The following is a 24703-nucleotide window of genomic DNA, read 5'->3' on the forward strand; positions in this document are numbered from 1 at the left end:
ACAAGTTTCAAACTTCCACCTTGATAAGGCTTTAGTCATCATATCAACACCGTTATCATCTGTATGAAACTTATCCAATTCCAACAACCTAGCATCCAAAACATCACGTATCCAATGATACCTCACATCAATGTGTTTGGACCTAGAATGAAAAGTTGAATTCTTCCCAAGATGAATGACACTTTGACTATCACAAAATAACAAGTATTTGTCTTGGACAAAACCAAGCTCCTGCAAGAATTTCTTCACCCAAAACAACTCTTTGCATGCTTCTATAATGGCAATGAACTATGCCTCAGTAGTGGACAATGCAACACACTTTTGCAACCTGGATTGCCATGCTACAGCTCCCCCTGCAAACTTAATCAAGTAACCTGAAGTAGACTTTCTGGAATCAATGTCTCCAACCATATCAGAATCAATATAGCCTACAAGAGTAGGTTTATCACCTCCAAAACAAAGCCTCGGACTAGCAGTACCACAAAGATACCTCAAAATCCATTTCACAGCATTCCAATGCTCTCTACCTGGATTTGACAGAAATCTACTAATTGTACCAACAACATATGCAATATCTAGTCTTGTACACACCATTGCATACATCAAAATTCTCACAGCAGATGGATAAGGAACTCGTTGCATATATGATTTTTCAGCTTCATTTGAATAACACTGTTTAGCACTCAACTTAAAATGAGTAGCAAGAGGAGTGCTTACCGCCTTAGCATTTTCCATCTGGAACTTCTCTAACACTCTCTTAATATAGTGTTCTTATGACTACCAAAGTTTCTTTTCTTGCATATCTCACATGATTCTTATACCAAGAATATGCTTAGAAACTCCAATATCTTTCATGGCAAATGACTTGCCTAGTTGCTTCTTTAACTTGTCAATCATGGAAATATTTTTCCCAACAATAAGCATCTCATCAACATACAATAACTGAATGATAAAATCACCATTATCAAACTTTCTAATGAAGACACAATGATCAAAAGTAGTCTTCTTGTAGCCTTGCTCACACATAATAGACTCAAACTTCTTGTACCATTGTCGTGGAGCCTGCTTCAAACCATATAGACTCTTTCTCAGCCTACACACATAGTCTTCTTTCCCTTCTACAAGAAAACCATCAGGTTGTTTCATATAAATCTCTTCCTTCAAATCACCATGAAGGAAAGCAGTTTTTACATCCATTTTCTCTACCTCCAAATCAAGAGTAGCAACTGAACTCAATACAATTCTAATGAATGACATCTTCACCACAGGCGAAAAAATCTCACTAAAATCAACACCCTTTTCACAGGAGAAAAAATCTCACTGAAATCAACACCCTTTCTCTATCTGAAAGCTTTAACCACATATCTAGCTTTATACCTTGGAGATGTAGAATTACTTTCTTGCTTCACCCTATAAATCCACCTGCTTTCCAAAACCTTCTTCCCTTTTGGAAAATCAAAAGTGTGATTATCATGCAAGGATTTCATTTCCTCTTGTATTGCATCTAACTACTTCTTCTTTTCTTCATTCTCCATGGTCTCATGATAATATTCAGGTTCTCCTCCGTCTGTCACAACAATATAGTCATCAGAAGGGTACCTGGTAGATGGTTTCCTCTGCCTATTAGACATCTGAAGTTGAACTTGAGGTGGTTCAGAAGCATTACCAAGATTCTCATCTTGTGACATTTCATGTTCATCTTCACCAATATCAATGAGAAAATCTAAATCATCTCCAAGTTGTTGACCACCAACATAATCATGTTGCTCACCATTTTGAACGTTATTCTCAACTATATCCAAATCATGTATAGGCGTCCAAAATGGATCAATACCAGACAATCTACTATCTTCCTCGGGTGTAGTCTTCTTCATCTTATCAATGTCTTCAATGGTTTGATTTTCCATGAACTTCACATCACGAATTCTAACAACCTTTTTCTCAACAGGATCATATAACCTATAGCCAAATTCATCTTCACCATAACCGATAAAGATGTATTGTCTTGTCTTCGCATCCAACTTGGAGCTTTCATCCTTTGGAACATGCATAAATGTCTTGCAACCGAAGACTCACAAATGATCATACCTGACATTCTTGCCAAACCAAATCTTGTCTGGCACCTCAGAATTCAGAGCAACTGCAGGACTAAGATTAATAACATGCACTACCGTGTACAAAGCTTCACCCCATAAATTTTTTATCAGACTTGGACTCTGGCTTCTCAGTAGCAAACACATGAATATGCAAATTCTATAAGTACTATAAGTTGTGAATCTCTACGACCTCGGACGTCGTCTCACCGATCCAACCGTTCAGAATGAAGTACTATAAGTTGTGAATTTGCTATCCAAATTTCAGCCCGATCCAACAGTGAACAAAGACGCAGTCGCGAGTTTCCCACAGCTGCTCGGAGTTCCTGTGGGTTGAGTTTTCTTATCTTCTCTCATACGTTTCAATTGCCTCTTTTTGCATAAATTGCCTACACCCTCTTGCCACATCTGACCCCTATCTAGTAGATTAAGTGGGACAAGTGGGCTTTGCCCAATTGGGTCTTTCTCCACATAGGAAGGGAGCCCAAACCCAACATATATATGGTTGGAAAACTAAAAGACTATGAGTTACTATTATACGCTACCAACCCTTCCTTTTTATATGTACCATTGATATGGGGTAAAGAAGAAATTGATTAAATATCTCATTAATGCATGATCAATGAGTGAGGATCAGTTAAATCAACTAATTTTGTTTCATATAATAACTTTTCTAAGTGAAATGAGATTGAAACTTTTAATTGTTTTTTATGTTTATTTTTAATTGATATACTTTAATTTATCTAAATAATACTTAATTGATTAGGACCGTAAAAAAACATATAATTTTATACTAAATTATAAAACATATCAATAAGATCATTGTTTAATAGAGATTAATACTTCTATTAAACACATTCAATAAACCACATATCCGGTATAACCACTCAGGTACAAATATAAATATATAATTCCACTACTGGTTTATTTAAGTCAGATTATTGTATTGATTGATTATAGATATCTAAGGTACATGTATAATTTCATAAAGGAAAATGACCTATAAAGATAATTGTAAGTGATTCAATTATTTAAATGTTCAATTTTTAAATAATAGAATTGAGTAATTACCTCAATCAAACATGTTCAACTCCAAATTATAATATCTAACATAAATTATTATATTTGATATTTATAACATATAAATTATACATTATAAACAATAGGAAAGCGGATTGACAGACACGATATTCTCTCAGCGATTTTCCTTTTGTAGGCCCACATAACTTACATTTCCACCATCTTCAATTAATTGGGTCACTTCCATTCTGATTGCACTCAATAATCTCCAATCAAATTTCATTGTTCAATTTATTTCTCTTTCACACACCAAAAATCCAACTCCAACTCATTGTTTCCATAAGGCTTATTTTAGTAGCAGATTGATGTGTGTTGCTCAATCATCATCCAAAACCATTTTGTTTTCTCATCATATTTTCATAATATCAAGTGTGTAAGATTCAATCCATTATTATTTATTTATTTCATGCCTCCTGTTTATTTGTTTATTGTTGCTGTAGACTTTTCCTTCTCAAAGTAGTAACTACATCACACACATATATATATATATAGCATTATTCCTCAACTATGTTTAATTATACAGCCTTCATCACTTGATAATTAATAACATGAAAAGTCATTTCCCTTTCTTTTTATATCATAACCGCGACCAACTAAAACTTATTTGAATTTGATGAGTATACGTATAAACTAATATACTCATTGTTTATATATATATATATATATAATATTTAGTTTGATTATTTTTGAGTTGTTAGTCTATCATAAGTGTTGTAGTATTGGTTTTAGAAATATATGTTTTAATCCATTGAAAGAGAGATTTCCTTATTTTATTAGTCATAAACATGTGTAGTAACGATTTGGAAGAAAGGGCGGTTGATTTTGTTCAGTAAATACTAATCCTTCTGAAACCCATCAAAGTTGATTGTTATATTCAAAGTATTGAAATAACTTTTTGTTCTAATCTATGGCTGGACAAAGTTTTTAATGATAGATGGAAAGTGTTTTAATTTTTATATATTTATATATTTGAAACTTTCAGAAAAAATCCTGAAGATCATAACATTTGTAATCATCTATAAAAGGAATATACTTACTTTAAATGAAGTGATTTCAATTTTTCTTGAGTTGTTGGCCTATGCTAAATTGTTGTAGTCTTGGTTTTAAATATATATGTACAAGATTAACAAAACCAAGCAATATTATATTTTTACACGTGTAGTTATGTATGTTATTTTATAAATTGTTGACCAATGTTAGTTTTAGGTATAGTAGAATTTGATTTGTTGTCTTGATTGTTATTGGCATATTATAAGTTGAGATTCTAAAGTTGAAGGAGATGACATAAGGCTTAGTTTATTTGCTGAACAAGGAACTTACATAAACTTAGGTGAGGGAGAAGACAATTATGACCTTAGAGTATTTTATTGAAGTTCTTCTCTCTGATTCCCTCAAAAGTCGGAGAGTCTTGTAGATTCGGAACTCTAATGAAAATTTGTTTTTCATGTAAGTCTTTAATTTTTTTCATGATGATGCAGTGTTGTTTAAAAGCCGCCATAATAGATGGTTGTGGCTTTTTCTAGCCAATCGCCATTAGCTATTTCAAAAAATTCGTCGTTTGACATTGTCCATTATTTACATGAAAGTGGCACCATGGCAGTGGAAGTGCCATAGTGGAAAAGGCATAACTCAATGTAAATGGGCTTTTCTAGGTAGGTTTCTTAAAATAAATAGTGGACCAAGTCGAATTTTTAGGCCTAATTCTAGGTTAAACCCTAATTCTTTTCTGTTCAGAAAAACTCTTTCCTTTCTTTTGTCTTCTCTATAGTCTACGACCAACTTCTGACTCCACCGTTGTCGTCTGCCACCCCTGTTATCACCAGCTGCCGTCACCTCGTCGTTGTTGTCTGCGGTCTCTTTGTCTTCCATTTTCTTAACTGTTATAATATTTATTTTAAAACAAATATTCTATATTTTTTTATAAATTGCAATTTTGTTTTTTTTTTCTAGTAAACTTTTAATTTTATTAAACTGTTATTCTTGTTCCCTGTAATATATTTAGTTAAATGCATAATTTTTATTCTCAACTGTAGTTTATATATATATATATATATATATCAAATATAGTTAATGTTTTGTCTAGTATTATATTTTTTAATTATTTTTTGTCAAATGATGATGTCCGCTATTTGGCCGCAATGCGATCTACAACGCTATGATGGCAGAATTTTGGCAACCGCCATGGGCCGCCATCCCCCAACGACAACACTGTGACGATGTATAAAGTCATGTCTAATTTGCTAGAAATATGTGTTTATGAATTTGTTTGTATTTACCATATTGTGATATACTCACTTGTGATATTACATCATCACGAAAAGTTGTTAAACAATTATATTTGTATGGATGTGATTATTTGTAGTATTTTGATAATTGTTTTATGTGCTAAATGTTTGTGGCAAGCCTGTAATTTGAAAATATCTCAATTGCAATGACTATGAGTTGATATGAGAAATATATATGTTGATTTTTGTATTAATATAAGAAATATACAAGTTAGTTGTTGTATTGATATAAAAATACAAGTTAATTGTTGTATTGATATGAAAAATACATAAGTTGATTGTTATATTGATGAGGAAAACACATAAGTTTGAAATTTGGTCCGTTGATATTGAATTACTAAGTTAGTGTCTTGAGCTTGTCATGACATAGTAAAAATGCATTGGTGCTACTTAGGTGTTATTTTGGAAAGATTGAGTTTGTTGAGAGCCTATGGCTAATCACACACTTGAAAGTGTAGTGAGATTTAGGGTTTGCCTAATTATATTTTGATCACTGAGTTAATGTCTTGAGCTCGTATGTTGGACTGGACATGATAAAAATGTATTAGGGTTGGGACAACTAACTTAGGTGATACTTGTTGAAATAAAAATTAGAAAACTTTGATTAAAAGACTTAATGGGCTAACTTTGTTATTGGTTAGTGTGCATGTATTGCACTCTTGTTGTTGGAGTTGGAGAAAATGGAAAGATACGGTGATAGAAATATCATTGCAGATTTAGATATGGGACAATTGGTATTGTTACTTGCAGTTGTTAAGGATATATGTACCTCAGTTGCTTTCGCACTAGGATCTTGGCCTATTGTAATTTTGACGAAAACCGATTGGTCGAATTGCATATTGCATTGCATAAAGATATATTAATTAGGGATGTGAATATCCTCTTGTATAAGATACTAACTTCATGCATCATTTGCATATGTTTGACATTGCTCTTTTATCTATATTATGTGTATGCTCAGGGTTGTTGTTGTTACACTTTGGATATCCATTGATAAAAATATAGAAGAAAAAAACTTAACTAATGTATAGTCAAATATATTGTTTATGTTGGAATTATTGGCTCTAATTTAGCAATATTGTTAGTCTTTTAAACTAATTGTGTATAAGTTATATTTTATGAAAATTATTTAACAATGAATCTTTTTGCACATGTGAAGATGCAGACTTAAAAAAAGATAATTATATTTATGGATGAGTTTTGAGGTTTGTCATAACACCTCATTTTTGGATTAAGATAGTATGAAACATTTCCATTTTGAACTTGGCACTCTGATTTTATAGTAGAGTTTAACTTTCTTTACTTTACTTTGCCACCATATTTTCCATAATAAAGCCTTAAGTTTTTAGTTGCAAAAACGGGGTATTATATGTTTGATATTTTTGGGACTATTTTAAAGTTTTCAAATTTTCAGGGAAGAAATTAGTATACGCAAAAAAAAAAACAATTGAAGAACCAAAATAGGTATTTACTCTTTATATTATGAGGTTGAAAAATGATTATGTACAAATGGCCTCCACAGAGAGTTTCTTCATTACATTGGGGCATGGATCTCCTCCAAATATTTCAGGTGACACTGTCACTGTGCACCAGCTTTGCCCAACACAGTTCTGCAACAATTACAAAGTAAATACCCTTTAAAAGCTTAAAAACTGCAGAAGAAAAAAATGTATGATGTAAAGTAACCATCCTAAAAAGCATAGAAGTAAATACCCTTTGAAAGGCATCATATGATTTGTGAGCATGACAGTTTCCTTCATGGTAGTTTCCACAAGACCCTACAGGAGTGCCAAAGCTAGCAAATTTGATTGATGAGATTTTCTGTCCAGGACCACATGACAAATGTGCTTTTGGTCTCAAAGGTTTGTTAATTTTGCCAGAAGCTTGCATCTCATAACTTACAAGATTTGGTTGCCATTCATAAATATCAGCACATACACTATCTATATCCCTTCTAACCAAATGGATCCCATTGGGGTCTCCACCCAATTCTTCAAACACAACCAATAAATTTTCAGTTGGCTTCAGCCAGGAATGAGGAACATGGTACCTGAAATCATCATCAGCCGATAACTAAGTTATCGGTAGCAGCATTAAATGAAACTGCTGAGGAAGGTAGAAATTACTTACCATCTTTGAGAAGCCTCGCCGCAGTTGCTTCCGCATTTTTTCTCATTATATGTTCCTGCATAGTTACAGTCTTCACAAGAACCAGATGCTGTATAAGCAGGCCAATAGCGGCCTAGATGCTGTCCGTTTATCCACACTTGACCTTTGCCCATGCTATCCATGTCTAAAGCCAATGGTGCAACTCCGGCGGGGGCATAGAAAGTAGTCTATAATAATATAGAACAATGTTAATAAATCTAGCTTTTCAACATGTTTCTGCAAATTTTGTAGGTGGTAGAGGCATTGTGTAACTGGGATACTCACTTTGTACCAAGTCAAGGGCTGCCTTCGGGAAACTAAAAAACCCCGAAACCACTCAACAGAGGAGCTTCCACTAAGAGAATGAAGACGCAAAGCTTCACCTTTAAGACCAACCTAAATGGAAATGCAAGCAGGTAAGTCTCAAGCAAAATGAAGCAATGAGATAGAATAGGCGGCACAATGAATGTTTTAAGAACCTTGTAAGACCACTTCTGCCATGTTAAGTCCCTTCTCCCCTCATTGAGACCATTTAATGTGATTGGGCCAAGAACACCGGCATTCCATCTTTCGAAATGTGGACCAACATTCTGTATGCAAACAACATGCAGCAAGTGAGTAACGTATTCACTCAGTTCATGTTTCTGAAAAATCAGATTAGTGTGCAAGACTTGCAAGTGCAGGGTTGCATCTGACATCTTTTAGACACATGGAGAGAGAGAGAGAGAACAGACCGGGAGACCGACTGCAACACTTAGAAGAGAGATTTTGTTAATGCCAGCTCGAAGATTCACACTCTCACTAAAGGTTAGTTTAGGGGATCCTAAGCTTCCATATGCAGTTCCTGATCAAAAAAGAAGAATAATTAGCTTAATATCAAGGATGAAGCTGAAGCTATTAGAGAATTATTATCTTCGAAAGTAAAATAGTGTGCGTAGACTGTTTCGACGTAATTGTCAAGGAAGAATGGCAATAATATTCGATAAAACTATAAAATCGTGTCTCCATATATTGAGATAGAGTAGTGCTACTGAAATTGTTTAAACCAGAGGTATGCTAATCACCTGACAGCTGGCCATTTACAAAAACATGCAAAGCATGCCCAGCCGATAATACTGTAAGGACGGGACTCTTTCCGTTCCTCAAAAATCCTTCGTTGGAATTGATCACAACACTGGCAAGAGAGAGCAAGAAAAGATGTGATGTTGAGAAACCAAAGTGAATAATAGTAAGAGAATGAAAAAAGTAAGCAGGCTGCAATATTATTGTCACTCACTCTGTGGAGTACCACAAGTAGTCAGATAAATCTCTTGTTGTGTTTAATTGCTCCAACAGGCCAGTCACAGTGAAAGAACTGTCATCGGTAGAAGTTGTCTCTTCATTGAATGCACTCCAAGAGAGTCCTCCGTGAATAGGAACACGAGTCATCTTCATCTGTGCGCTCTGCGAACCAACCTGTACAGTGATTTGGAATATTCATTTTCGCTGAAATTCGCTGCTGGAACATTATTGAAAAGAATACTTTGCGCTTCAACAAAGGCATGCAAATTTAGATGAGACACTAAAATAACACGAATCTTTCCCTCTCATATATGTCTGCTTTGATGAAACACAAAAGTCAATACTTGTAACCAACAAAAGTACACAACAATACAAACTGCATAACATAACCATTATAGCAAGTTATTCAATGCAATTCAATTGCATATACTTGATCAAGCTTAACAGTAATAAACTATCCATTATAAGATATAACTAACATAGCTCGAGTCATAAGAAATAAAAACTTGTTCATTTATTTTTCCTCACCCTTGCAGTGTTATAAACAGTGTGCTTGCAGTCAGGAAGAATGCTTATAGACCAAGGAGGCAAGTTATAATGCAAATTTCCAAACTCCACCGTTGCATAAGATCGTGGGTTATAGTTTGAAAGGAATGCAGCACAACCTCCAGCCTTATATTTGAAGACATGAGCCTGCACATCAGTGATCACAGATAAAAATTTAGTTTACTTACCAAGCATTTTAGATAGGAATGATAATTCTCAGATGCCTAAAGCATTTTGGTTTGGTTATACCTCTTGATATTTTCCGAGCGGTGTTACAGTAGGATCTCCGGACACTAAAGCAGGTTCACAGAGTTTTATTGCTCTGTGTAAATCCTTCAGATGACCCCACTTAGGCTGCCTGAGCAGTCCTACATAGATGAAGAAAAAATAAGTACTTTCCTTTCTCGCAACAGAAACATGTCTTATTTGTTATTCACAAGAATCACAACAATGAAAAAAGTGTATACCATATTCATCAAGAGGTGCATCATAATCATAGCTTGTAGCAATAAAAGGACCACCAGCGGTTCGACCAAAATTTGTTCCCCCGTGATACTGAAACGAACAAAAGAGAGGACTTAGTTCAATAAAAAGGAGTGAAACTACACATCTGAGATCAAATAATATTGAAGTTACCATATAATAATTGACAAATGATCCCCCTTTCTGTATAAACCTTGCAACTGAAAATGCCATGTCCTCAGCAGGCCTGTGAGGAACTGGTCCTCCAAACTCGGTAAACCTGTAAGTTTAAAAGAGGAACATCGGCGATCAACAGTCATTGATATCTCGAGCTTGTATATTTCTTAGTCTTAAGGAAACATGAGAAGTAAGTAACAAGGAACCAAATACAAGCTACAAAGTTATTATACCAGCCAGTCCAAGCTTCTGTCCACATCTTTGGTTTGTAAGCCTTATTTGGAGAGAAATAATCACAATAGAAGCCATTACAAGTGTTGATCTGCAAAAAAAGATATTGAAATTAAAATCCAAAAACCTTGGAGACATAAAGGACTATACAACAAGCAAAATAACAGAAGCTTCAAAAATAACCCTTGCTGAAAGTCAACACAATATTATATGCAAAAATTGGTTTTATATGCAAATACAATATTTCTTGAGGATCTTTCAAGATAATAAAATATTTTCTCTCTCCACCATCACTATTAGTCAAATGGAAGTTGACACCAGTGCCAGATTCAGAACTTTCACCACTGTCTAGTATCCGGAAAAACACTATCTAGTATCCGGAAAAACAGCTATCAAGTTCAAGAATAGAGAACATGTCTAAAAGGTAAAAGTATTTTTCTTAAAAAAAAGGTAGTAATCAGCTGAACTTACAACAGGATCAGGAGCATCATCTTGCTTGCACATGACCCACGGAACGCCAGTACCAAGTCTTACAGCCATATCTGCTGCCCACTGAGTGTAGGCTTTACCAGGAGCACCATCCATAAGTCCATATTCATTTTCAATCTATGCAAAATCAATGATAGAAAAGGCAAAGTTCTCAGTATATATCTTATCTCCAGTTTTGCTCAATGAGTAACAAACTTATAAATTAAATAAATAAAAATCTACAAGAAATAAAATAATTGAAACAAGTTATTGATTTAAGCAAAAGGGTAGCTGCATAATATTTAATCTACCTGGGAAAGAATTATTGGACCACCCTGAGACTCATATAACCTTTCTGCTTTCATAATATTCACAATCTTCGTCGTAAACTTTTGCATTTGAAACTTCATTACAGCAACATAAAAAGATCAGAAAAGTTATTAAAAGGTAAATTAGTACCACCAAAGAGATATATAAAAAGATGGGAAATTTTTTACTGATTCTTCAGTATAAGAATGGTTGTTATCTCACCTTAAATGGTTCATTGTTTGTTCTGAAGCTGATACCTGGAATGTACTTGAGCCAAACAGGGAAACCACTGAAAAGTCAATGAGGTAAAGGTGTTAAGATATTTTTAAGTTTCCACATGAACAAAGATTATGGCCAAGTAAAGGGGATAGTTCAACTCTTCAATTACCCAAAGTTCCACTCAGCACATACATAAGGACCAATCCTAAGGTGAACATAGAGGCCTGCTTGCTGCACCAGCTTTATGAACTTCACAAGATCATAGTTCCCCTCAAAATAATACTGCAGTAATCAAGAAAAAACATTGATTATTTCAAGCTACAAAGGGAGCATTTGTTTAATACTAAATAATGTAATTCCTCAAAAAAGTCTGTGGTAGAAATGTTAAAATTGAAGGTTAATTAATTGTAAGCTTCTTTTGCTTCAAATAAAAGTTTAGTCAAATTCAGCCAAACAAAGATATAAATGTCAATTTTTTTAATGAGAAAAACAGTGTCTTATGGAAAAAGAAATCTAAACAAAAATGCTATAAGTCATTAAAAACTGCACTTTTCAAACATTACAAAGAAAGCTAGCATGCATTTTTCATTACTTTGCCAGGTGAAGGTTCATGTCCATTCCAGAAAACATAAGTCTGAATCACATCCAAACCTCCTTCCTTGGCCTTCTGGATAAGATCTGGCCACATCTGAAATAAAAGAACCAATGAAAACCACAACTTAGGAAATGCAAACAACATTGGAAAGAAACAAAAAAAGGAAGCAACTTTAAGGTACCCTTTTTACCAAAAAGTCAAAAAACAAGAAACACATGTAAAAGTAATAAATACCTCAGGAATGCAAACAACATTTGGAAAGAAAAAAGGAAAAAACTTTAAGCTACCCATTTGATAAACATATTAACAAAAAACAAAAAAAACATGAATGAAATGTGAGAGTAATATACCTGAGGGGTGCTTCTGGGGTAATGAATGGATCCAGAAAGCAGTATCTTTCTTTGTCCATTGATGGAAATAGCATTATGGTCATAAGAGACAGATGCAGAAGTATGACCAATGAGTGAAAATGATAGCATCACCAGAACAAGTAGCACATTCCTCCACATTATGAGCTTGTTGGAAAAGCACATGAATATATATCAATGAAAAATAAACTTTCTTCTTCAAACACTATATTCTATGCTTCAAAGCAAATAGAGAGAGAGAAATGCAAGGAGATAGTTTTATTTTGAGTTTTGTTTTATATATGAAATGAACTCTCCTCCTCCTCCTTCACCTTTCTGTTACTATCTAAATAGCTATAAAAATGGTGTGAAAGGAAGACAACAAAAAATAGAGGTTGGAATATATGAGAGTAAAAGATAGTGTTTTTTGTGTTTTGGGATTAAATTACTTAATTTGTTTTCTTTGCTGCTGCTATTGTTGTTGTTGAAAATGGAGGTGTTTTGCAACTGCTTTTATAAGCAGTGAAGAGTGGATGGCTCTTGAAAAGAGAATGGGGCACACTTATGACTCAACTTTGGGTCTCACACCTTCTCCTTTATGCATCCAATCCAAATTATTTTTCTTCCCTCTCATATTTGTGGCATTCTCTCTTGTATGAGAAGGATGTTCTCATTTAAAATAAATAGATAAATGATTATTTTTACACATATTTTTAATAGTAAAAATATAATTTTATAATAAATAAAGGAATAAAAGTGTTATTAAATATTGTCTTGTGTATTATTATATGGTGCTTGTCTCTCCATTAATAGAGAAGATTTTTATTCCTCTGGTATAGTTTTCTTTAGCAACAAGTTAAAGAAAATTATTTTATATTATTATAACGGAATCAAATTATCGATTTGATGACTGACTTAATTTGAAAATGATTCTGGTTTGCTTTCTTAATTGAATGAGAATTGGATTACTATGAATTGGTAAAATTCTTGTCCGACTATGTTAAACCCGATTAAATTGGAATAATTCGATAAGTAAGTCGAATGGTTCACTTACAATTAAAAAATAGATCAGTACTCCAATGTTTTATTTTGTTGAAGGTTATTTTAGGTGTTTCTAATATACACTACGAAAAATAATAGATATATTTAAGTTAAAATATGTATATAACAAGGAGACAAGAAACTTTAAAAAAAATACCTCTTATAGCTTTAGAAAATTTATTTGTTGTAACTCGTGTAACGAAATAATTCGACTCAAATCTATTCTAAAATTTCAAATAAAAACTAAGAGATGAAGGAAGAACCTTTCTTTTCATTTCTATATTTTTTCAATTGCCTTAAGCTTATTATTTTATAAGGAAAGAAAAACTTCCATCCAAACAGTTCCTATCAAATAGCAACCATAATCTCTATTTTCTTTTAGTTTGTTTTTTTGTTTTTTTTTTTTCAAACGGTTTAAATCAACAGCTAATGTTATTAGTTTGTAAAATTTTAATAAATCTTTGAAATATATTAATTAGATCTTACTTAATTATATTATTACATATAATTGAAGAATATTATTTGCATTTTTTGTGTGCTAGCAAAAATACAATAATATTTTATTTCATTTTTAATAAAATTAAACTATTTAATTTGATCAATAACATTTTCTCGTCTAACAAGAATCAAACATTCGTTAGTCTGTGATCCTGTAAGTTCATTACTAAATTAGCTTATGCATTCACTCATGCATTCAAAAAGGCTTATGCATATATTAACTCAATATATATATATATATATATATATATATATATATATTCATACATTCCTTCTCTCATTTATTCAATTATTCATTAACTCATGCATAAAAAAAAATCATCATTCATTGGCTTATGCATTCACTCATATATTAAAAAAAATTACATATTCAAACATTTATTCACTCATTAATTAATTCATGCATCTAAAAAGAAAAATAATTATTCACTGACAAATGCATTCATTAACTCAAAAACAAAAATTACATATTCATACATTCATTCACTCATGGACCCAAAAAGAAAAATCATAATTCATTGGCTTATGCATTCAAAAATAAAAATACATATTTAAACATTCACTAACTCATTCATTATTAAAATAGTTGAGCTTTTGTTAGTCGCTTAGTTAATTTGGTTAAGGTAGTTAGTGTTTTCTTCCCTTTATATAGATGATTCAATGTAACTTTGGAATTCAATTCAATTCAATAACATTTTCTCATTCTTTCTTGTTCATCAAGAATCTCTCTTATCCATGTCTACTACCATTTTAACATGGTATCAAAGCAATAATTATCTATTTTTGATGGCTTCCGCTTATGCTTCTATCGTTCCAAGATTCAACAAAGAATAATCATCAATATTGTTTATTTCTTCAACATTGGGGTATTGCAATCCCCTTTTGTTCTTGGCATTGGAATATCTTTAGTTCTCAGAGCCACAATATCCAAAGTGATGATCCACTATCTTTCCTTGTTTTCATGGGTGCAATCACTACACTCTCAATCACCTCTGTACCTCTATGGGTTTTGTTATATTTGTTATTAAACTTTTGCTTGTAGCTATGGCTAAACGTTCTCTTGAGGGTGAGCCAGTGAAGGTGATTTATATATGCATCACATTGACACTAGTCTTGGCTTGTAGTTTCACCACTGATATTATTGGTATTCATGATCTATTTGAATCTTTCCTACCTTGAAGATGCTAAGTCTATGATTGGATCGAACATAGAGAAATCATGGTGGATTGTTCAAGAAATGGAGGCCTTTTTTGATCTTGCTAAAGAAAACACTCATTCATTCAATAAATTCATTTTTCTTATTCTTTATCATTACCCTCCAATTATCTCTTCTCTTTTATACTCTATTTTCTTTACATTTCTCATTAAACACACAACATTATAGTGTGTAATTTTTTTCATCATTGAAGCAACATATAAGGATCAAGATTAAGGTCAATCTCTTTTCTCTCTTTCATCCGTTATGATTGGTTTGCTTCTGTCAAATAGATGGTTAAGCATAATTGCTTCTGTCAAATGGTGGTTAAGCGTCAGTATTGCTTCACATTCAGATTTCATGATTGGGAGACGAATATTTGCTCACCAGCAAGAGAAGGTATTAGAGTATATCATCGTATTCAACACAATTATTTCAAGCTTGGAATGCTTGATACATTCCAGCTTGCGGGGGAATATTAAAATAGTTGAGCTTTTGTTAGTCGGTTAGTTAATTTGGTTAATGTAGTTAGTGTTTTCTTCCTTTTATGCAGATGATTCAATGTAACTTTGGAGTTCAATTCAATAATATTTTCTCATTCTTTCTTGTTCATCAAGAATCTCTCTTATCCATGTCTACTACCATTTTAACATTCAATTATTCTTTCATTCATGCATCCAAAAAGAAAATTCATCATTCATTGTGTTTTGCATTCACTCATGCATTCAAAAAGAAAATTACATATTCAAACATTCATTTCATTCATGTATTAAAAAAAAGATACATATTCAAACATTTATTCACTCATCAATTAATTCATGCATCCAAAAATAAAAATAATTATTCATTGATCATTAACTCAAAAACAAAAATTACATATTCAAACATGCATTCACCCATTCATTCAGTCATGAACCCAAAAAGAAAAATCATAACTCATTGGCTTATGCATTCAAAAATAAAAATACATATTTAAACATTCACTGACTCATTCATTCAATTATTCTTTCATTCATACATCCAAAAATAAAACTCATCATTCATTGGCTTATGCATTCACTCATGCATTCAAAAAGAAAAATACATATTGAGACATTCATTTCATTCATGTATTAAAAAAAGATACATATTCAATCATTTACTCACTCATTAATTAATTCATGCATCCTAAAAGAAAATTAATTATTCATTGACAAATGCATTCATTAACTCAAAAACAAAAATTACATATTCAAACATGCATTCACCCATTCATTCACTCATGGACCCAAAAAGAAAAATCATAACTCATTGGCTTATGCATTCAAAAATAAAAATACATATTTAAACATTCACTGACTCATTCATTCAATTATTCTTTCGTTCATGCATCCAAAAATGAAATTCATCATTCATTGGCTTATGCATTCAAAAAGAAAAATACATATTCAGACATTCATTTCATTCATGTATTAAAAAAAGATACATATTCAATCATTTATTCACTCATTAATTAATTCATGCATCCTAAAAGAAAAATAATTATTCATTGACAAATGCATTCATTAACTCAAAAACAAAAATTACATATTCAAACATTCATTCACTCATGGACCCAAAAAGAAAAATCATAACTCATTGACGTATGCATTCAAAAATAAAAATACATATTTAAACATTCATTGACTCATCATTCAATTATTCTTTCATTCATGCATCCAAAAAGAAAATTTGTCATTCATTGGCTTCTGCATTCACTCATGCATTGAGAAAGAAAAATACATATTCAAACATTCATTCACTCGATCATCATGCATCCAAAAAGAAAAAGCATAATTCATTGACTTATGCATATATTAACTAAAAAAAATACATATTCAAACATTCATTTACTCATTCATTCAATTATCCCTTCATTCATGCATCCAAAAAAGAAAAGTCACCATTCATTGGCTTATACATTCATTCATGCATCCAAAAAGAAAAATCTCGATTTATTGGCTTATGCTTTCATTCATACATTCAAAAATAAAAATACGTATTTAAACATTCACTCATTCATTGAGTTATTCATTAATTTATGAATCCAAAAAGAAAAATTATTATTCATTGACTTATGCATACATTAACTCAAAAACAAAAATACATATCAAACATTGATTCACTCATTCCTTCATTCATTCATGCATCCAAAAAGAAAATTCATAATATTGGCTTAAACATTGAATCACTCATTCATTCAAAAATAAAAATACTATTTCAAATATTGAATCACTCATTCATTCAATTATTCTTCCAATCATGTATTCAAAAATAAAAGTTATCATTCATTGACTTATGCGTTCAAATACATATTCAAACGTTCATTCAAATATTCATTCATTCATGTATCCAAAAATAAAAATCATCATTCATTGGTTCATTAACTCAAAAACAAAAAAATACATATTCAAACATTCATTCACTCATTCATTCATGCATCCAAAAAGAAAAATCACCATTCATTGAATTATGCATTCATTCAAAAAGAAAAATACATATTCAAACAATTTTTCACTCATTCATTCAACTATCCATTTATTCATGCATCCAAAAAGAAAAATCATGATTCATTGGCTTATGCATTCATTCATGAATTCAAAAATAAAAATACATATTCAAATATTCATTCATTTATTCATTCAATTATCCATTAATTCATGCATCCAAAAAGAAAAATAATTATTCATTAATTTATACATTCGTTCATGCATACATTAACTCAAAAAATACATATTCAAACTGTTGGGGATGCTTGAAATATGTTATTGTGTTAGTATCACATTATCTAGTATTGGAATAGAGTAGAGTAACCAATGTATATATTGGACTCAAATCTCTTGTTATAATGTGTAATCGATATAAACACCAAATAGAAACACCTCATGAGTAGGTGGGCCCATGGGTGTGCTAGGATTTGTAATCTCTATTCTCTAATAATATTTTGGTAGCCCTCAACGCTCCTAGGGACGTAGGCACAATTGGTCGAACCCTGTTAACAGATTCTCTTATTTCTTCTCTTCTATTTATTCTATGCACTTTATTTGATTGATTGTGGCCAACATTGTGCAACGATTGCTTCCGCTGCACCAATAATTGGTATTATAGTCAATTGGTATATGACTCTTAACCCATACATCAGATAATGGCTAAAGAGGGTGAAGGCGTGATGGCTAGACAAGGTGTGTCGAAGGTACTGACAAAGATAAAGTAGATGAGTTGAAGGAGAAGAAAACATGGCGAAACTGTGGTGGGAGCGATATATGTTGATCTAGAACCCTAGAAGTTCATGTATTGGGTTAGGATCAAGATGGAGATATGGACTCATGTGTTGAGTTTGACCCAGAGATAGGTGCTGACAATATCTCTCTCTAGAGGTTGAGAGAATGTTCTCATTTGAGATGAGAAGTGAAATATCCTAATGGCGTGTCTGGGACGTCATAGTGAAGGATGTTAATTGTTAGCAGATCCATAAAAGCACAGAGGCGGTGACTAACTTTGATGTAGGGTGTTAAATGGGCATTGATTTTGATGCAAGTTGTAACACAAGCATTGGTAGAGATACAGGGGTGTGACATGGACATTAGCTTGGATGCAAGGATGTGACACAAACATTAGTTAGTATTGACGCAAGGTGTATGTTGTGGGTATACTCCTTATAGTGAAGTATGATAGTTATTTTGAACTAGGATTATCGAAGTAGACAATGGTAGTAGCGGTTGAGGCTTTCCAAGGAAGCTCCAAGGTTCAGTTTGACTAAGTATTGAAGAGGATGATTGTTGGTGAACTTTTGTGTAGAGGTTCCAATATATCGAAAGACTTCCTAACAATAGGTATGGGAAGATACACTACAAGTTTGGAGAGCTAGGCTCTTGGTAACATCATCAAGGATACTCAGAAGGTGTATGTTGTAGGAGAGTAGTTAAAGAGAATTAGACATTGAACAATGTGGAGTCATATATTCGCTAAGGTGGAGATTCTTGTGTAGATTTCTTAAGGAGCGAGATATTCGTCTATTTCAATCAAGGTGTAGATTGTTGGGGATGCTTGAAATATGTTATTGTGTTAGTCCCACATTGTCTAGTTTTGGAATAGAGTAGAGCAACCAATGTTATATATTGGACTCAAGTCCCTTATTATAATGTGCACCAGATATACATACCAAATAGAAACATCTCATGGGCAGGTGGGCCCTTGGGTGTGCTAGAGATTGTAATCCTTATTTTCTAATAATATATTGGTAGCCGCTCAGCGCTCCTGGGGACGTAGACACAATTGGTCGAACCCCGTTAACAAATTTTCTTGTATCTTCTCTTCTATTTATTCTATGAACTTTATTTTATTGATTGTGACCAACACTGTGCAACGATCACTTCCGCTGCATAAACATAAACAATCATTCCATTATCCATTCATTCATGCATCCAAAATGAAAAATCAAAATTTATTGGCATATGCATTTATTCATGCATTCAAAAGGAGAAATCAACATTTATTAGCTTATGTATTCATTCATGTATTTAAAAAGAAAAATATTATTATGTCCGACAAGATCTTTACTCTCGGTTTGGTATCAACTCTTCCCTATCCAATGATGCTAAGGTAAACTTTTCTTCTCATTTGCATTTGTGTGTTTGGAGACCAACAATACAAGTAGGAGGATATATATTTGGTTCATCACTATATGAACTATTTGACATGTAAGGAATAAGATTATTTTTTAGAACTCACAATACCACCATAAAGATGTGATTAATCTTATCTTTTTACATTCTTGGATCATTCTAAGTGCTTGTTGTAATAATTTTAAATTATCTTATTTGGACTAAATGTTGAACATATCTAAATGTCTTTTTGTTTGTTAAAATTTTGTGGATGTGGATATGAGTATTACTTGGTCTCCTAATTTACTCCTTTTATTTTAATAAATTTTATTGCTGATAAAAAAATCGTTCATTCATTGAGTTATACATTCATTCATGCATACAAAAAAGAAAAAAAATCACCATTCATTGGTTTATGCATTCATTCAAATAGTAAACACATTATTCGTATACACATCAACTTATTTATCCAACATACATGTAAAATACACTATTCATATACTCTTCTACATATTTATTTATTTATTAATGCATTTTAAAAATAAAAAGTAAATTATTCACATCTTCTTTTACTTTTCTATTCATTTATGTATACACACAATTAAAAATATGTGATCCATACATTTTTACATTATTCATACATTCTCCTATGTATTTATCCATTCATGTATCCATACATACATACATAGATAAATAAAAATCATTATTCATTGACTTATACATGCATTCATTCATCATGAATACATACATTTAAAAAATACATCATCCATACATATATCTAGTTATTCATTCATGCAAACATTTATCAACAAAAAGAGAGAGATTATTCAAATATTGCATTTCATGCATTGTTATATTATGCATTTTAATTTTCTATCCCACCATATCATTTCATTAATTATTGTAAAATCATTTGATACATTTTTCCTATTTCATAGCCTAATGCATTCCATGTCATATGCATTTAAGATTGCATTGTCAAGTAGTTTCATGCATTAAAAAAAGATTACATGTATTTCTTAACTACATATCATGCACTCTCATGCATCAAAAATTGCATTCTCATATCATTCATACATCCCAAAATAAATTGAATGCATCCTCATATGCATGTCATGCACTTTTAAGTAGTATAAATGCAAAGTGAGTATTACTTGCATTTCATGCATCATTGTAAGTTATAGGTTGCATTTCAATCCATGTAACGTGATAAATAAAATATATAAAGTTTTTCCATTTCATGCACATCATACATAAAAAAACATTTGTTTTGCATACATTTCATGATCCATTGCTGAGAGCACTCATCACATAAGGATTAGTTTTAAGAGCAATATTGTTGGACGTGATTGAAAACAATCACAGTTGAAGTTTAAGACATTCATGAAAGTAGAAATACTTTCAGTTTGTGATTGAAACTATCACTGTGCTAGAGTTGCCGTTCAATAATGCTTATTTTAGATGTAAAACAATGTTTTCGGGCGCTTTCTTTTTTACTGCAGTAGTATATGATCATCATTAACAGCGTTTCACACACTATTGTATTGATTATATACCACATCGTAACATACAAAAAACGCTGTCATATAGTGCATCAATACAACAACACATCGTCCACAAAATGCTATCATATAGTGCATCAATGCAACAACACATCGTCCACAAAGCACTGTCATATAGTCTTACATAAACATCACATTTTATAGGTCTTATTAACAGTGCTTATGGTTGCGCTATTGAAGTTCATATATTTAACAGCGCAATAATAGACAAGCGTTGTTGTATTATTCATAAATTTTCTCAAACAACACCTTAATACAACAGCGCATCACACACATAGCGCTGTTGTATTACTAATGTACAACAATGCTTTCTATAAAAAGCATTGTTTTAGTTATCATTTACAACAACGTATGTCAGGGCTTCCCCTAGAATTCGTTGTTGATTTGTATAAATTAATACTTGCATATACATTTATTAGCAAAACAAACATTCTCAAAAACACAAACATTTATACATTCTGAACAACACAAACACATTAATACATGTCAAAAGTGTTTTATTAAACATCAATACAATACAAAATACAAACAATGAATATCATGTCAATTATGTTTTGAAAGAGTACATAATTACAAATAAAAATTTAGACAAATTACAAAGAAACAATATTATACAAATTACAAACAATCAAAATTAAGTTATAATTATACAAAGACTACTTGCATCTATTGTTTTCCTTTTCTTTGATTGTTTTTGTCTTGTAAGGTCATCCTTGTTTGGAGGAGCATATTGATTTACCCAATGTCCTTCACCGTGATCATCTCTTGTATATAAATCATCATTCGTAGTTGGTCCGCTCTCACGCGACTGATATGTCCCAAAAAAGGATCATCTTCGTCAATATCTTCATATTCTTGGTCGTCAATATTATTGACGACTATTTTGTTAGTTAAAAGAACAATAGACCATTTCATATCAGCTGAGTTACTAACATAGAATACTTGTTGAGCTTGTGATGCTAGAATAAATGGCTTATCTTTATATCTTGGCCTATTAAGACCCACTTGCATGAACCCTAACTTATCAACTTTGAAGCCATTGTTGTTATCAACCCACATACAATAAAAAATTGGCATCCAAAATATTGTGTAATTCAATTCCCATATGCGTTCAATCACTCCAAAGTATGACATGTTCCCATATATTGGGTTTCTATCTTTTGCCTTTGACATGTGTAAAGTTCGAGCAACAAGAGTCACACCACTATTTTGCATTTTACTTTGATCATCTTGTTTTTTCATATAAAATATGAACCTATTAATTAGGTAACCAATGTAGGATAAAGCATGAAGGCTTGGACCATTGTCTAACCATTTCAATCTTTCAGAAACTGAATGTGCATTTATATTCAACTCCTCATCAATGTGATTTTTTAGCCACTTTATGAAACACCGATTATGCTCTTTGGAAATCCAATTTTCATTCTTACTTGGGTAACACTTCCTTTGCATCTCCTTGTGTGTTTCAACATATGGCTCAACCTCGTCGGCTTTATGTAAAACATATAAGTGTGTGCGTTTGCTCCAATTCGGTTCTTGTTATAATCAATATTTCATTCTCAGTAATACCTTCACCAATTTTTTTTTTTTGCATATCAAAGCTTTGGAATAGCAATGAAATCACCATCAGTAAGGTATCCGGTACAAAAATCAAGAGCTTCTTCAACAACATATCGCTCGACAATACAACCCTCTGGTCTTGATCGGTTCTTCACATACCCTTTTAATGTCTTCATATAACGCTCAAATAGTACATTCGTCTCATATAGGAAGGGCCACATAGTTGTGTATCTCGAACATGATGAATGCTTAGATGAACCATTATGTCAAAAAAAGAAGGTGGAAAATACATTTCAAGCTCACACAAAGTCAAACTAATTTATCTTTACAATGCATGTAATTTCTCAAGGTCAATCACTTTGCTACAAATTGCCTTGAAGAAGAAGCATAACCTAATTATGGTTCCTCGAACTTTTTAGGTAGAATTGAACGTATTCCAATAAGCAAGAAATGCTCCATAAGTACATGACAATCATGAGACTTAACACCTTTTAACTTGAGGTCTTTCATTTATACGATATTCTGAATGTTGGAAGAGTACCTTTCTGAAACTTTAACATCATGAATAAATTTACAAAATTCCATTTTCTCCTTCCTCGACAAAGTATAAGCTGCTGGAGGTAGAAATGTACATTCTCCCTTCATATCGGCCCCAATTCCTTTCTTATTCCCATACTAACCAAGTCCAACCTTGCATTCAAGCAATCTTTGGTATTACTAGGTACATTGAGTAAGGTACCAAGGAGACTTTCAAACACATTTTTTTAATATGCATAACATCGAGGAAATGTCGTACATATAATGAACTCCAATATGACAATTTGAAGAAGATTGACCTTTTCTTCCACCCACTTGTGACAATTTCTTTTGCAAAAAGTTTACCAAAGTTAGTATTCAAACCCTTTCGCTTTTGAAATAATTGGTCACCTGTCAACGGAAAAGGAGCACAACCTTCTTCATTGTTTCCATCAAATGCTTTTCTCTATCATCGATAGTGATGATCTGAAGGCAAAAGTCTACGATGGCCAAGAAATACATTCTTCTTATAGTGTTCAAATCTCATTGAATGAGTATTGTCGTCACATACAGGACATGCAAACAACGAAGTCCTCAAGTTGAAGCTTTCTTCCCTATACGCATCATATACATTTATGTATGTTTCCCACATTTGCTTGAAGTCTTCAATTAATGGAGCCAAATATATGTCTATGTCATTTCCTGGTTGTTTAGGTCCAGAAATTAACATAGATATCGCATATTTGCGCTTCATGCATACAGAAGGAGATAAGTTGTATATCACCAACATCAGTGGCCATGTATTGTGAGCAAATTTGAACACTATGTGGGTTAATTCCATTCGTTGACAATGCAAGTCGTAAATTTCTTGATTCTTGACCAAAACTAGGATAGTCGTGATCAAATTTTCTCCATTGAGGAGAATCTGCAGGATGCCGAAGCTTGCCATCTTTAATCCTTTCTTCATCATGCCATGTCAACTTCTTTGCATCTTTGGCATTGCTAAACATACGCTTGAATCTTGCTTTGATGGGAAAATACCATATAACCTTTTTTGAGAATTGAGTCTTCCTTCTTCTATCGTGATGCAGCAACCTTTTTGAGAATTGAGTCTTCCTTCTTATATTGTGGTGCATTACATTTAGGACAAAACTTTAATGAAGCATACTCATTAAAAATTAAGATGTAATCATTTTCACAAGCATGTATCCTAGTGTAGTCCATGCCTATGGAGCGTAACATTTGTTTTGCATCATAGGTTCGAGAAGTGTTGAAAGCGTTTTTCCGGTGTTTATTTTAGTTGGGAGTTTTCTTCTCTCAACAAATCGTCCTGACAGTAGTGTCAATTTGTTGAAAGATTAATACTCTCATTTTCGTTATGTTCCTTTTGTAAGTAAGAGAACTCGGTTTTATTCTTTGTTCACCATCTCGGCTTTGTTGAAATAAATTCCAACGCCGATATAATGGT

The 24703-nt window shown here is 32.4% G+C and overlaps 1 protein-coding gene and 1 long non-coding RNA gene across 2 annotated transcripts; one reads left to right on the top strand and one right to left on the bottom strand.

Moving 5' to 3' along the window:
• On the top strand, nt 5197-23006 carry LOC109333608. The gene is made up of 3 exons (XR_002106032.1): nt 5197-5383; nt 12990-12999; nt 22996-23006. It is a non-coding gene; the product is annotated as an uncharacterized LOC109333608 (long non-coding RNA).
• Nucleotides 6906-12496, bottom strand: LOC109333601 (beta-galactosidase 1-like). The gene is made up of 19 exons (XM_019569116.1): nt 12245-12496; nt 11892-11987; nt 11469-11581; nt 11303-11369; nt 11083-11175; nt 10775-10909; nt 10306-10394; nt 10070-10175; nt 9901-9988; nt 9683-9801; nt 9416-9580; nt 8883-9061; nt 8671-8780; nt 8341-8450; nt 8086-8196; nt 7892-8002; nt 7589-7794; nt 7172-7508; nt 6906-7068 (listed from the first exon to the last, which is right to left on the bottom strand). The coding sequence occupies exons 1-19, from the start codon at nt 12425-12427 to the stop codon at nt 6958-6960; spliced, it is 2529 nt and encodes an 842-aa protein (XP_019424661.1). The 5' UTR covers nt 12428-12496; the 3' UTR covers nt 6906-6957.

The sequence above is a fragment of the Lupinus angustifolius genome, chromosome LG02, assembly GCF_001865875.1.
Source record: "Lupinus angustifolius cultivar Tanjil chromosome LG02, LupAngTanjil_v1.0, whole genome shotgun sequence".
NCBI lineage: Eukaryota > Viridiplantae > Streptophyta > Magnoliopsida > Fabales > Fabaceae > Lupinus > Lupinus angustifolius.